This window comes from Anarhichas minor, unplaced genomic scaffold, assembly GCF_050575085.1.
Source record: "Anarhichas minor isolate MPS153535 unplaced genomic scaffold, ASM5057508v1 ptg000004l, whole genome shotgun sequence".
Taxonomy (NCBI): Eukaryota; Metazoa; Chordata; class Actinopteri; order Perciformes; family Anarhichadidae; genus Anarhichas; species Anarhichas minor.
This window is the reverse complement of record NW_027466450.1, coordinates 2,281,702-2,295,000: the sequence shown is the minus strand read 5'-3', so window position 1 is coordinate 2,295,000 and position 13,299 is coordinate 2,281,702. Positions and strand designations below refer to the sequence as shown.

Genomic DNA, 13,299 nt, shown 5'->3' with positions numbered 1-13,299 from the left:
AGCTAATTAGTAGCAGATGGAGCCAGAGGGGGATGAATATGGGGATCAGCAGAGAAAGGTAGTGTAGGCGTTTGTGTTTATGGAAACAAAGCCTCTGGTGAATCCCTCTTCTCTTCTTGCTCACGCTCATAACTCTTTCTTGCCATTTGTTGTTGGTTCAGTCACTTCATTGTATAGCAAATGACTCATAGGTTTTGCTTCTCATACATTTAACTCCTGGGTGGCGAGGTAAACAGTTTTGTGGTGTGTGTGTGTGTGTGTGTGTGTGTGTGTGTGTGTGTGTGTGTTACTTTTGTGTTGGAGCTTGTTTCAGCTATAAAGTATGCATATTTACACTGGGGTCAGAATGATTTACCGGAGTGACATTTCTTCCAGGAAAGCCATCCCTTTCTGATTCATTTCAATGTTTATTAGTTATAAAAATGAAAGAGGACAAAGACAATGAATAACTGATTCCTGAGTGAGGGGAGCCAACATTTTATTTTGACATCTAGTTTACACTTTGTGTCACAAGCCCTCTGTCTGCCATCTGCTCTTCCTATCAGCTTGTGTGTTACCTTATTAGATAAAAGTGGCACGACACCGACTTTACACATGAAGCCCAGTTTACTCATCAGGAGTATAGCCCTGTGAAAGACAGTTAATGGTAGGGGGATCTAATACAATAAGCTATTGAGCTGCATTATGGGAATTGTAGCATCCCAGTGTTTTTGGGACTTGACCCTTACAGGATATCTCATCCTGATCTGCTTCGATTTTGATCATTCTACACTTTTTGGAAGTGTGGTACTAAATATAGAGAACCCCTTACAATATGCACAGACACAGAATAAACTGCAAGGGGAAGTATTTCAGCACTAAATGCAAAGCAGCAGTGAGTTACCAGCATTTGGCCGTACTCGTTTCTATCCAAAATAGTCTTACTCCTACTGCATACCCTTCTCTGGGGGTCTTCCTGTCGCCGGTCAGCTGTGTGTGTGTGTGTGTGTGTGTGTGTGTGTGTGTGTGTGTGTGTGTGTGTGTGTGCGCGTGTGTTTTAGTGGCACCAAGCCGCTCTCCTAACTGGATCATGCTCTTGCTAGCTGCTATAAGGAATAGCTGCCTTGTGAGAAGGGAACATGCCCAGTGGGAAGGGAGTAGGACAAAACAGGAGAAGAAGGGTGTCTTGGGAAGTCTCCTTGGGAAACACGACTACTCAAAATTGATTTTTATTCGCTTACGCACTCATTGAGTCTGTGATTGTCTCATACACACACACACAGTCACAGATGGAGACATGTGGTGGTCACCCCAGTGCGTCCTGTTAAAATGTCCATCCATGCATATGGTGTCCCATATGAGAGGCGGCGGCGCGCTAACTCGCTGATTAACCCGGTCGACTGGAGAGGTCTCGTTTAGTCTTCTGGCTCCGTCAGGACAAACAATGGCCTCTGATTTGTGTGGGGGGGTGGGGGGGGGGGGGGGGTGCTGTCCTGTGTGTATGTGTTTATGCTTTTCAATGACTTCATTCAGACTGTAGGAAATCACTGAGACACAGACGGGGGAGGTCAGACAGACTGCTCGTGCTTGTCTGTCTCGTCTGTTATTAGTTGCTTGCTTGTGTGTCTGTCTGTTAGCCTGCCATTCAGTCCGTCCATTTACCCGTCTGTCAGTGCTGCTGCCTGTCTGTCTTTTTGTCTCTCGCCAACTCACACCGCAGCTAAAAGTGTCCCAGTGTCTGATTTTTTTTCCCACATGTAACCGGACTGACCGAAAGCAGTAAAAATCAAATTGTAACCTCCTTTAAATCATATTTTGAGTCAAAATAATCCAATAAATCAACTGTATTTGAGCAAAAAAGATGGAAAATATGCATTGAAATAGATGTGATGCTTTGTTTTTGCTGTCCGTGCTGTCCACTGTTTTAGATACCCTGGAATGTATCTCGACTGTTTTCTGTGAGGGAGTGAGCATGTGTACTTAGCACGTGCAAACACGGTTCCATGTGTACATGAGGTAATGCGTGAAGTGCTGAAAGTGAACGCCAGTGTAATCAGAGGTGAAATCAGCATGTGTGTCTCTATAAGTCTCTGCATGAGTCACAGCAGTTGAGGTAATACTTTTCGAGTTCTAAACTTAAGGAGAAAAACAGCCTCTTGGTTACCTTATTCTGCTGGAATGTCCGTCGCGAAGCCGAGTCTGGAGGGATTTATCTGCATGCTATAACATTACCTAACACACGCCGAAGCTGCTCAGCGGGAGCCGTTCGATTCTAAAACACTATGTATCCATTACGGTATTAACACTATCTCAACTTTGTGACTCAGCATTTGATAAATACCACTTTCCCAGAAGTATTTTCAAAGGCTGATTACTTGAGTAACGTTAGTGATAACCATGCATTTCATTTTTCAACTATGAGTTTCACTTTCATGTCATTTTCAAGAAGTAGGTGCTTTCTTTTGGCCAATATCACTCGTCGCCAATCGTTGTTAGTTTTGCAGTGATTTATGTGTTGCCTCTGTCTTTGTGGTTTAAGGACACAAAAAACTAAAAGGAGCTTTAGTTACGTGACTGAAATTGCATTTACATTTCTCTCTTTAGATCACGTGTCAGGAAATGTAGCATGAAGTTAGTTACAAGAATGGATCTCAGTCAGTGTGATATCACCTTTCTTCCCCTATCTGCTTGTGTGGCTGTTTTGCTGCCTGTCGAGTACCCCGACCGGTCAGGTCTTCCCGTACAACTCAAACTGGAATACATGTTATCCCTGACTCCTGATTCACTTCCAGTCGACTTGCACATTAAATCACAGTCACCAATAAATAATCTCATTGTTTAGTGTAAAAGATATTTAAGATTATTTTCCCATTCCTCTCTGTTCTGTGTATACTGTTCAATGCAGCAGTAATTTCTTTGCCAGTGCAGGTTAAACATTATCATATTAACTTTTATGTTAACTAACAATGGCCTCACATAGTGACGGCCCCGCAGAGAATTATGACTGCTGCTCTACTGGGCCTTTCAGCGTCTTTTGTTAGTTTCAGCTCTGCTCTCTACTCACTTCAACCGGTTTTGTTGTTGCAGCAGGTGGAAGTTTTCTGCAAAAAAAACATACGCTACCTGTTCACCGCCAACAGTCAAACTTAGCGACCAGCTGGAAAAACACGGTGCATCATTTAGCAGCTAAAGAGTCGGTGGAGACCAAAATAGAGCTAAAAGGAGAGGTAATATTAGACTAACGTTTAACAGGTGGCCAGAAACACGACACCAAATGAATGTTAATTTTGCTTAAGGCTGGGCGATAAATGAACATGATGATTTATTGTCTTTCAGTGGAATCATATCGTGATTAAATAATATATTAAGATATCCTGATATACATTTACAATACACTCAGTTCAATGCGATCACAAACTGGACTCCAACTGGCAACCTTCCAGTCACAAGCTGATTCAACCTTTAAGCTCCATTACCCCAGAATACAAGAGTGCACACAGCTCAGGACAGGCTTCTCTCTGCATAATAATGGTGCAGAATGGGTGTAAAGGTCCACTTGGAACCCACATATTGGTTAAAATAAATTGTCAGTAGTGTTTTCCAACAGTAGTGTGGAGGATTTCTTTCCTTCATTCATTTGTTCATTCAGCTTATTCAACTCCTGCGTTCCAACCCCTAAGAATCTATAATTTGTCTGTATAATTTCACTTGAAACTGTTATGTTCACTTTGCTAAAATGTTCATGTAGACTATTTATTGACTCACCAGAACAGTGTGTGCTGGATGTCCAAATAAGCATTTGCAAAGACATTCACCATTTCAACTTTATAAAGTTTTCAGCTTGTTCCTCTGGCCCTAAAGTGGCTGAACAAATCAAATAATTCAGCTTCGTATTGAGAGTGGGATTGCTGAGGCTGGCTGGATATTTTGAGTAGGGCTAAAGCTAAGGTAGGGCATTTCAGCACCTCCCTTGAAGGGTTCCTAGAATTCCTGTGAAATTAAAAATGACGGGGCAAAAATGCCTCTGATAATTAGAAGAAACCCTGCAGCCAGCTGTAGACGGGCCCAACCCAAACACACACACACACCACTGTGTTGATAAAACCGGTACACAACTCAGCATTTTTAAAATGTGCTGGTTGAAGGATTCTTTCTCCTCTTTAAGGCCTTTTAGCAGTGGGAAAAAAGGTGTAAAAGGAGTGTGAGTTATTTGAAAGATGGCTGGCTATGTGCTCATATGTGTGTCTGTGCGTATTGATGTAAAAGTGTGTTCATCTCTGTGTGTGTGTGTGTGTGGTTGCATTTCATGCACGAGAGTGCCCGTTTTGCCTGTGCGTGCTAATGAGTGTGAGGCAGGAGATTATGCGTATGTCTCTAAGGGAACAGGATCTGTTCCCAGGAGCTGCAGTGCCTGAGCTGAGGGGGGGGTATGTGTACACCCTGACCCCAGCTTTTCGGGGGTCCCGGTTGCCTGTCTGAAACCATTTCCTTCCTTTGTGGCCCATTTGAGAGCCCGAAGTGTGACGCGAATGTGAAGGACCGGGGCCATTTGCATGGGTCCTGCAACACGTTGAAACAGAAAATAATCAGCGAGGGCCGCATCTCTGGAAGAGCTGGCAGGGTTTGCCTTTAACTCTTTAATTCTGTGTTCCCCACCCCCATACCTCTCCCTGTCACCCATGTCTCCCCAAGCGACTCCCCATATAGTCCCCCCCCCCCCCCAAACAGTAAACAAACTCTGAGCGCTGGGTGCATTGCTAATGATGGGAAACAATTATGGGCTCACAAAAGGGAGCGTCCTGCTATATTGCTCTGTGCAGTATTTACATAGCATTTTGAGGTTAAATGACTGGAGCCTGGGTTTCTGGTTAGGGCAAGAGGACTGCCATAGATGGGCCCCGCTGAAGAGATCTTTCTTTTGTTTGGCTCTGTACAGAACGATGTGTTGGGCTATGCCACTCCAGCCATATTGGGAATTTAAACCCTTAAAGTAGAGTGAATTTCAATTTGAGTGTCCTCATGCACAATATACCGCTCGAACCTCGTTTCACCAGTCCTACCCCCGGAAATAAGAGGATGACAAATGTGAAAACAAGACAAGTGGAATACCAGTAGTTGACTGGACCCCCCCTCCCTCCAGTGTCCGTCCTACTGGATAAGCTCTGGTGTTTGAATGGATAGAGGCTGGGAGAGTGTGAGAAGGCTCAGGAGTGGCCCAAGAAGCCGATGAATAGACTCCTAGATTGAGACATTCTGCCTGTTTAACACAGAACTGTACAGGTGCGAGGCAGAAAGTGAAAGCCTAAAAGTCCTGCTTAGAATATGTTACTGGGTTAAAAGTATAATCAGGAAAATGTACTTTAACTTAAGGTTTTTAAAGCAAAAGTACTCAAAGTAGAAAAATGTCCCCTGTGACTATTACACTATTATCATTAGATTATTATTACTCATGCATTAATGTAAAAGCAGGATTTTACTGTGGAGCTCATTTTTGCACTATTTTGTATCAGACTGCTCCTGATGATTACTTTTTGCTTCATGGATTCATCTGCTGATTGTTTTCTCCACTAATTGATTGATTGGTTGGTTTGTTAAAATTACAAAAATAGTGAGTAATGCGTCACAGTTACCCAGAGCCCAAAGAAGTAGAAAGCATATTCAAGTGAAATACAGTGATATACCTCAAATTTGTATATATTTTTCATGTACAATACTTGACATGACTAAGGCATTATGGAAAAAAGCCACATTGCTCACAAAATGATTAAGCAGCTGGTGTGTGAGAACCCTTAATAAATTACTATTGTGTGCCCAAAGGACCTTTATCATCATTCATTCGATGGAGAATTCCGCTGCCTTTGTATACATGTATGACATGTGCAGGAGCATAGAACGACATATCTGTACTCTTTGTAATTTGCTATTCTTTGGTATCTCTTCAGTATTTATTTACAAAATCAACATTGTTTCACAAGGCACAATAAACAAAAACGTGCAGTTAGTTCATATCCTATCCCACATCCCATATATCTATGTGGTAGTTGCATCCAAAACAGATTACTTCATTGCCGTCCAAAACTCCCATTCCTGATGACTGTTTTGGGTGATGTGGTTAGAGAGTAGACACTTTGACAAAAGCGATTAAAGAGGGTGTTTCTCTAACACCTGCCTGCGGCTGGGTCATATTCACTTGGCTCACAGCATTGAGTCCTTTTATGGTGACAGTTGATTCCTATCCAGCTCTGTAAGTGAAACCAGAGGATTGTTTTCTGGTCAAAACACAGCTTGCGGCCTGTGTCATCGCAGAGGTATCGATTCCCACAAGTGGTGACACTTCAACAGAACTCTTTGAAGTCCCCGAAGAATTCTGACTGACAGACATACACTCGTCCAAAATCACAGCACACACTCAATAGTACCATTAAACCCACTTATCAACCCTTTCCAATCCCCTGAAATCCATATCCAGATTCCCAACCCAGCCGGTGCCAGCCGGAGCCTTGGCATGGCGGCGCCTTGGTTAACACCATGCATGGATGCCAGGCAGCAGAGACCTCCAGCCCTCCCCAGAAAAAGCCCCCCTTTGCCAACATGGCACAGCCATGGTCATTATTTCCGCCTAACCAGATTAAGCTAATCACGTTATGTAGTGGTAAGACGTAGCTGGGGGATGGAATGAATGCTCGGCTGTCCTGCTGTTGCCATGTGGCTCTGAAATACAAACACTGAATTGTCACATAGGGCTTGATAAACACCAGAGGCAATATCGGTCTGTTTGGGTTTCTAAACCTCCAAATGAGCTCATGAATTGTGGAAAACCACACATTTTGAGAATCTGTGATGCAATTATACGGTATATATTATTCAGAGCCCCATCCACTTTCAGAATCTGAATGCTTTTCAAATATTTTAGACAGATTTCTCTCTACTTTCTGTTTCACATCTTCTTGCTAGAAGTCCATTTATTGTTGCTGACTTTTCCTCTAGTGCCACCATGAGGTTGTTGTTCAGTGACCTGTGTCACCACTCTTGGATGGCTTCCATGGTCCCCAACTGTTACATTCCAATGACTTTGGTGATCATTTAATTTTTCACGTAGTGCCATAAATAGGTCAGCATGTTTACTTGTCAGCTGCTTTAGTTTATGACCAAATGTCTGCAAAACGAATGACATTCCCATCAGTCTCAGCTGTCCTTGGTGTGTAGTGCTAACAAGCAAATGTTAGCATGCCAACACACTGAATGGGCTAAACAGCATTGTATTTTTGAGCATGTTAACATGCCGACATTAGCGTGAAGCTCAAAGTACCACTGTGCCCAAGAAAAGCTTAACAGCTGCTAGCGTGACTGTTTTCCAAGAACACTCATTGTGTCTGAAGTCCATTGTATTTGGCTGGGAACGTGTTTTATCTTAAAACAGTCTAAACAGTCTTTTTATTCCGTGTCCCAGGTCACACCTTTCTTCTAGTTAGTTTTATTGGTTATTTTCAGAGACCTCCATTCTGAAACAAAAGGAGTGTGACTGCAGGTACATGTTTGGTATTGCCAATGAAAGACACTATGAGTTGCATCATGGGAAGTGTAGGAGCCATTTGTGTCTCAGCCTCTGCAGCATATATTTGTTACATTTTGTTTTACAAATTCCCCAACTGTATGGAAATGCTGCCCTTAATTGCTTGAGTATCCTCTTTTAAAGGATCTGTGTTGGTGGGGGTGTGTTTAAGGTACTAGTGAGATGTTGAAACATGATCCAGAAAGTCCAGGAATCTGTGGATTTAAAGGTTTATCCGATACCAAAACATCAGTTTAAAATACTATGAGGAAAGATTTTGCAACTTCTGCAAATGATCTTGTCGACTATCATATTTACCTTTTGTCGTGACAGTCACCAGGTAGAAAAGGTTTCAGGTGAATCTACCGGAACTGTGCGCTTGCACCTTATTGATTGGCCAATAGGAGCCTTAGGAAGTCGCATTGCATTGAGGCAAGAGTTGATCCGGGGTTAACTCATCTGTTTGTCTAAACATGGCCACAGTAGCTACTATGGATTCCCCTCCACCTCCTTGTGCTTCGCCAGTCTTCTCTGGAGGAGCTTCCACAAGTCTGAGTACTACTTCCCATGACCAGTTAACATTATTGTTATAGATACATTATACAGTATGATAAGATGTAGAATATCACAACATTTGATGTGTAATGAGACTGCTTCTCCCACATCTGGATCCATATGAAGATCTCAATATGAAGGCTATGTATTAACTGGATCCCGCACTGCCTGGAAATCAGACATCATGGGAAACAGATGAGGCTTTCCTTTTGCTAAGTCAGTTCCTTCTACTAATAACAGAGGAGAGGACAGTCAGTGAATAGAGGACTGAGGAAAGCCCAACAGTCTGGTTTATCATTCAAGTGTTAGGTCTGCACTGTGATTGCACACCCAAGCCGCTTTTCCAACACGTTGCCTTTTAGGATTAATGAGTAGAGGGAAGAAAAGGTGTCATTAGTGGTTATAAATTACTGGTAAGTTATTGTGGTTCTTAGACTGGGAATTCTCACAGCACGGGGTTTTCCTTGCTATGCTTTGGTACGCTATGGTCTCCATATATGAAAATTCCTGCGAGTAGTCTCCTAATATGCCCACCACATGGCTACTTTTAGCCCTGTCCAGCGTGCACACACACACCTAATGGAAGCCTCATGGTTGGATGCTAAACTGGCACATCCTGCCTTGAAAACACATTTTCTCTTAAATCCCCGTATAGACCATATTTACTTTAAGGGTGCATTGAAATGTATTGGCAGGCTCCGTAATGTTGCCCCCGTCTCTTCTGGTGTTATTGATATCACTGTGTTCTTTAACTGTGACAGTCGAGCCAAAGGCAAACAATCTCTAATGACCTGGCAGTGATATTCTATTCTTGGTCTCATTAACGCTGACTCTGTTAATTGGAGGTTACAATAAAGTACTTCTACAACATAATAACGATACTATTCAAATTTGGCAAGGTTGTGTGACTTACTGGGGGATCATTGGGCCACTATTCCCATAGGGCTGAACCTCAAAGTATAAAATGGGGACCAGCTGAACAAATACCACACAAAAATTATGTCACTTTTCCTGTCACGGGATTTCACGGATAGGACCCAAACGCAAGACCACAGGAGACAGAGTCCGATGTAACGGATTTTATTTTGAAGGTGTGTGACGGTGTGGAGCCCGTGGTCCGACACCGGAGGGCAGGCAGCTTGACGGTGTGAGTCCCGTGGCTCGACACCGGAGAGTACGCAGAACCGACCAGTACTCTACACCCATAGCAGAGAGGAGAGAGATTAGTTCAGGAAGGAACAACGGGGTTCAACTTACGGAACAGCGGTGGAGGCTACCGAGGCAGAAGACAATACGGACTGACAACCCAGGACTGCAAGACCAGGGTTGATATGCTGCTGGGTAACGAGCCAGATTGTCCGCAGCTGTGCATCCATCAGGGCGGTGGCAATGGGAGGTGTCTGGAGGCAGGCCCGAGAAAACAACACCAAGCACATGGCACAACAAAACAAACAGGGGAAAGACAGACACATGAGGAGAGGAGATTGGGGGGAAACAGAGGTTAACACACAATGGGTCAGACAGGGATCCTGACATTTCCCCATGGTCAGGGGGCAAATAGAAACACGATGCAGGTTTCTCATAAAGACACGGCAGGGTACAAAGCTTGACATTTGTGATTGCTCTCTAGCATTGCTGAATGCTAGGTTTTCAAAGCAGACAGGAAAAGGGCCGTGGGGGGTGGGAGGGGGGTTTACAGTAGAGGAAAAACAGCAGGCTGCAGACAGACACAGAGGGATGTTTAATGGGGTGGGGAGCACTGTCAGGGAGTTTCTCCAGAGTTGCATAACACACCTGCACGGAGGGAAATGAGATGTCAGGACAAAAGTTGGGAAGGGGAGGAAAGAGGAGGGTAAAAGACAGAAGGGAAATAACAGATCAGAGAATAGACTGTCTATTTTTTTTTTCTCATTTTTGTTCTGCCAACTTAAGCCCCAACAACCTTACTTCCTGGGTGGATTTCTAGAGGACCTTTTGACCATTTCATGTAACGCTTAACCGCTGAAAGAAGTTAAGATGTGGACAAAGGGTCACATCTGAGATGAATGTGAGAATGAATGTATGTGTTTCATTGCCAAATATTCATATTGTAAATTAACTAAGAATGTCTTTTTTGCAAGACACCTGCATTTAGAAACAAAGAAAAAAAAGACACATGAAAGGTCCAAGACGACCCAACCCACCTGGACTCATTGAAGTCCCATCAGGTTGCAACATTCCAACACTAACATTCCACATCTTTTGTCTTTTGTTGTTGCTTATTTATCTGCAGCCGGACGAGTTGGAGGCTCTTCATTCCCATACGTTCCGGGTGAAGACTTTCAAGAAGGCCAAGCACTGCAGCGTTTGTAAACAGACCATCAGCCAAGACGGACTCATCTGCCGAGGTCAGTCACCTGTTTTCGAAACTCTGATCTCTTGGACTAACTATATAGCAACCGTTTTTTGGGGGGGGATTCCAGACACAGCTTGGAAATCCTGTTTTTGCTGACCTCTAGTGTCTTAATTTTTCGCCTTGCCACACTGATGTACAGGTGTACTCCAAGACACAGTGACATCACAGTTGTGTGTGGTTATGGGGGCCAGAGAGCGCCTGCTCAGAGGTGAAACTTTCAATCAAAGAGGGCAGCAAAACACTAACACTAACGCCGAGTGAAGCCGATGTGCAAGTGTCTTAAAACTTGCATTCTCTCTACTAACCAGCAGGGGACGACTCCTCTGGTTGCAAAAAGAAGTCCGATTGTATACGCTACGGAGACGCTACGTCTCACTTAATATATTACCTCAATAAACATTGTAAACATAAGTTTATGGTCTCAATCTCTAGTTTTAAGTCTTCTTCAATACAGCATGATGTTCATTTAGCAAATGATGGTCCACTTAGAGTCAAATAGACCATAAAGCAGAGTATGGGGCTTACTTTGATTGACAGGTCGCTGCCGCTACCAGAGCCATATCCGGCGTCACTACGTCCCTCCTACTCATTCCAAATATTTTAACTTCCGTTCATCGTACTCACCATACTCAAGGCTTCTTAACGGCAGTCCACAAACCATTGGGTGACGTCATGATGACTACGTCCACTTATATACAGTCTATGGTTAATATGCTCTCTTTTTAGATCAGAATCTATAAATCTATTGTTTATTTTAAGATGAAAATATGTCCCTGAGGCTAACAGCCACTTAGTCGTATGGTGTGTCACAGCCTAAAAGAATTTCATTACAGTGAGTGTCAATGGAGACTTTTAGTGTCTGAGTACGTTGAAGCCAAAAAGTGTTACTGACCCGTGCGTAAGATCAAAAAGTCCTGACTGTGACACAATCTAAAAGTCTTTCGCGCAGCTGATCACTTGTACTAAATTTGAATTGTTGTCAAAAACTTTGAAATGCCATTAATAAGGTACAACGTGTAGGATTATTATTATTTTTTTATAGTTCTTCTTGGCATGGTAATGAAAAAGGCAATGCAACCTCAAAATATTGACTGTCACATGCTCCGTTCCAAAAGCCCATTGTTTTGTATTTAGAAGCCTGTTAGATGTCAAATCTTACCACATCCCTACTATTTTCAGGGCCTGACGTTCATATACGGTCCCATCTCCTATTGCTGGGAAAGTTTATGCTGAGCCTAAATGTAATCTGTTATGGATCATTGCTTAAAATTGAAACAAGCAACGCAATAACTCAGCAGACTGCTAGTCTAAACTCAGTTGTTTGATTATTTAGATTCCCAAGCCTCGAGCTAAGGCCCACTGAGAGCATTTGCAATAACTGCTCCAACTTGCTGGGACAATGAAGGCAATATCTGTTACTGCGGCCATCAGTGGTCTAAATCAGGGGTCATCTGAGGTTACCTGGGGTCGTCTCTGTGTCAGGGTTTATTCAGTTAAGTGACAGAGGAGGGGAAAAGAAGCCTCAGAAAGGTTAAAGGTTAACAGCTTCTCACTTTCCTTAATGGTGTTTACAAAAGAGGCAGTGTGGTTGATGATGATGATGATGAGGGATTTGCTTGGTTTGATTGATGCAATTAACTCCAATAGGATAGAATTGGGTGCATGTTTAGGTTTGTCTGTGTTGCTTTAATTAATGGACGAAGACGTCATGGTTCCTGAACAAATGTTGCTTTCTGTTGAACGTAAATTCACAGGGGTCCCAGTATCAAGCAGTATTTCATACTGTTTTTATTTTTTTAGTCTATGCAATTGCCAGTTGGGTGAGATTGAAGTATAATGTGAAACAACAAACAATTCCAGGAAAGTAACTGAGATTCAATACTAGACTTTAATATGGCCACCATTTTCCAAACAGTCTCCATGCAGTAAACCTTTCCCAGCTGGTTCTCCAAGTGGGTTAAAACAAAATCGGAGAATATGTGACCCCGGTCTGCTCACCCCATCATGGTGTAGTGGAAATGTCTGTTTTCAGACAGATAACGCAGAGTGAAACCATGCGGAAATGTCTGGATGTTTGGTTTGGCACACCAACATACTCAGCCTGCAGCTTCCCAAACCACAGGACGGGTAGATGTTTGACCGGCACTGCTTAGAAAAACAAGAGCATTCTCTGCATATTACTAACATTTTGGACCTAAAAGGCCGTTTGACAGAATGACATTTTGTTCTTGCGCCGTACTATGTGTAGGCCCGTCCTAGGAAAGGTGTCCATTTGACAGCTATCAATCAAATGATTCAACACACCGATCATGATGACCATTATCAAGCATGGTTCCATCTGCTCTTGCTATATGGTTTATATACTCTTCATTTTTCTTTTACCTTAAAGTATAATCCTTTTCAGGAACGCACTCGTTCACAACCACACTGTTGCACATTCATACCCAAAAGTTTCTCAGTGCAACCTCAGTCTGGTGTGGTGGCCACTGATTTGAGTATATGGGGTTTATGTGCCTTGCTCAAGGGCACCTAAGAGATGGTAATGAGGGATAGGCGAGTGTTTCCATTTTATTTTTTCACGCAGATTTATCCTGCTGGTCCGGGAATCAAACCGACAGCCTCTCTGTCACAAACCTGCCTCCCAAACCTCTAGACCCTTTTAAAGGAGACATATGATGCTAATTTTCAGGTTCATACTTGTATTTAAGGTTTCTACTAGAACATGTTTACATGCTTTAATCTTCAAAAAAAATAATATATATATACTTACTGTCTGCCTGAGTATACCTGTACATTCTCTTTTTGAAACACTCTGTTT

The 13,299-nt window shown here is 42.9% G+C and overlaps 1 protein-coding gene across 1 annotated transcript in view; it reads left to right on the top strand.

The window, feature by feature from the left end:
- tns1b (tensin 1b) overlaps positions 1-13,299 on the top strand; it is a 155,740-nt gene that overhangs the window by 36,987 nt on the left and 105,454 nt on the right. Inside the window, exon 2 of the mRNA XM_076102898.1 lies at positions 10,359-10,473. Within this exon, the coding sequence (XP_075959013.1) occupies positions 10,359-10,473 (115 nt within the window). The remainder of the gene's footprint in view (positions 1-10,358; positions 10,474-13,299) is intronic.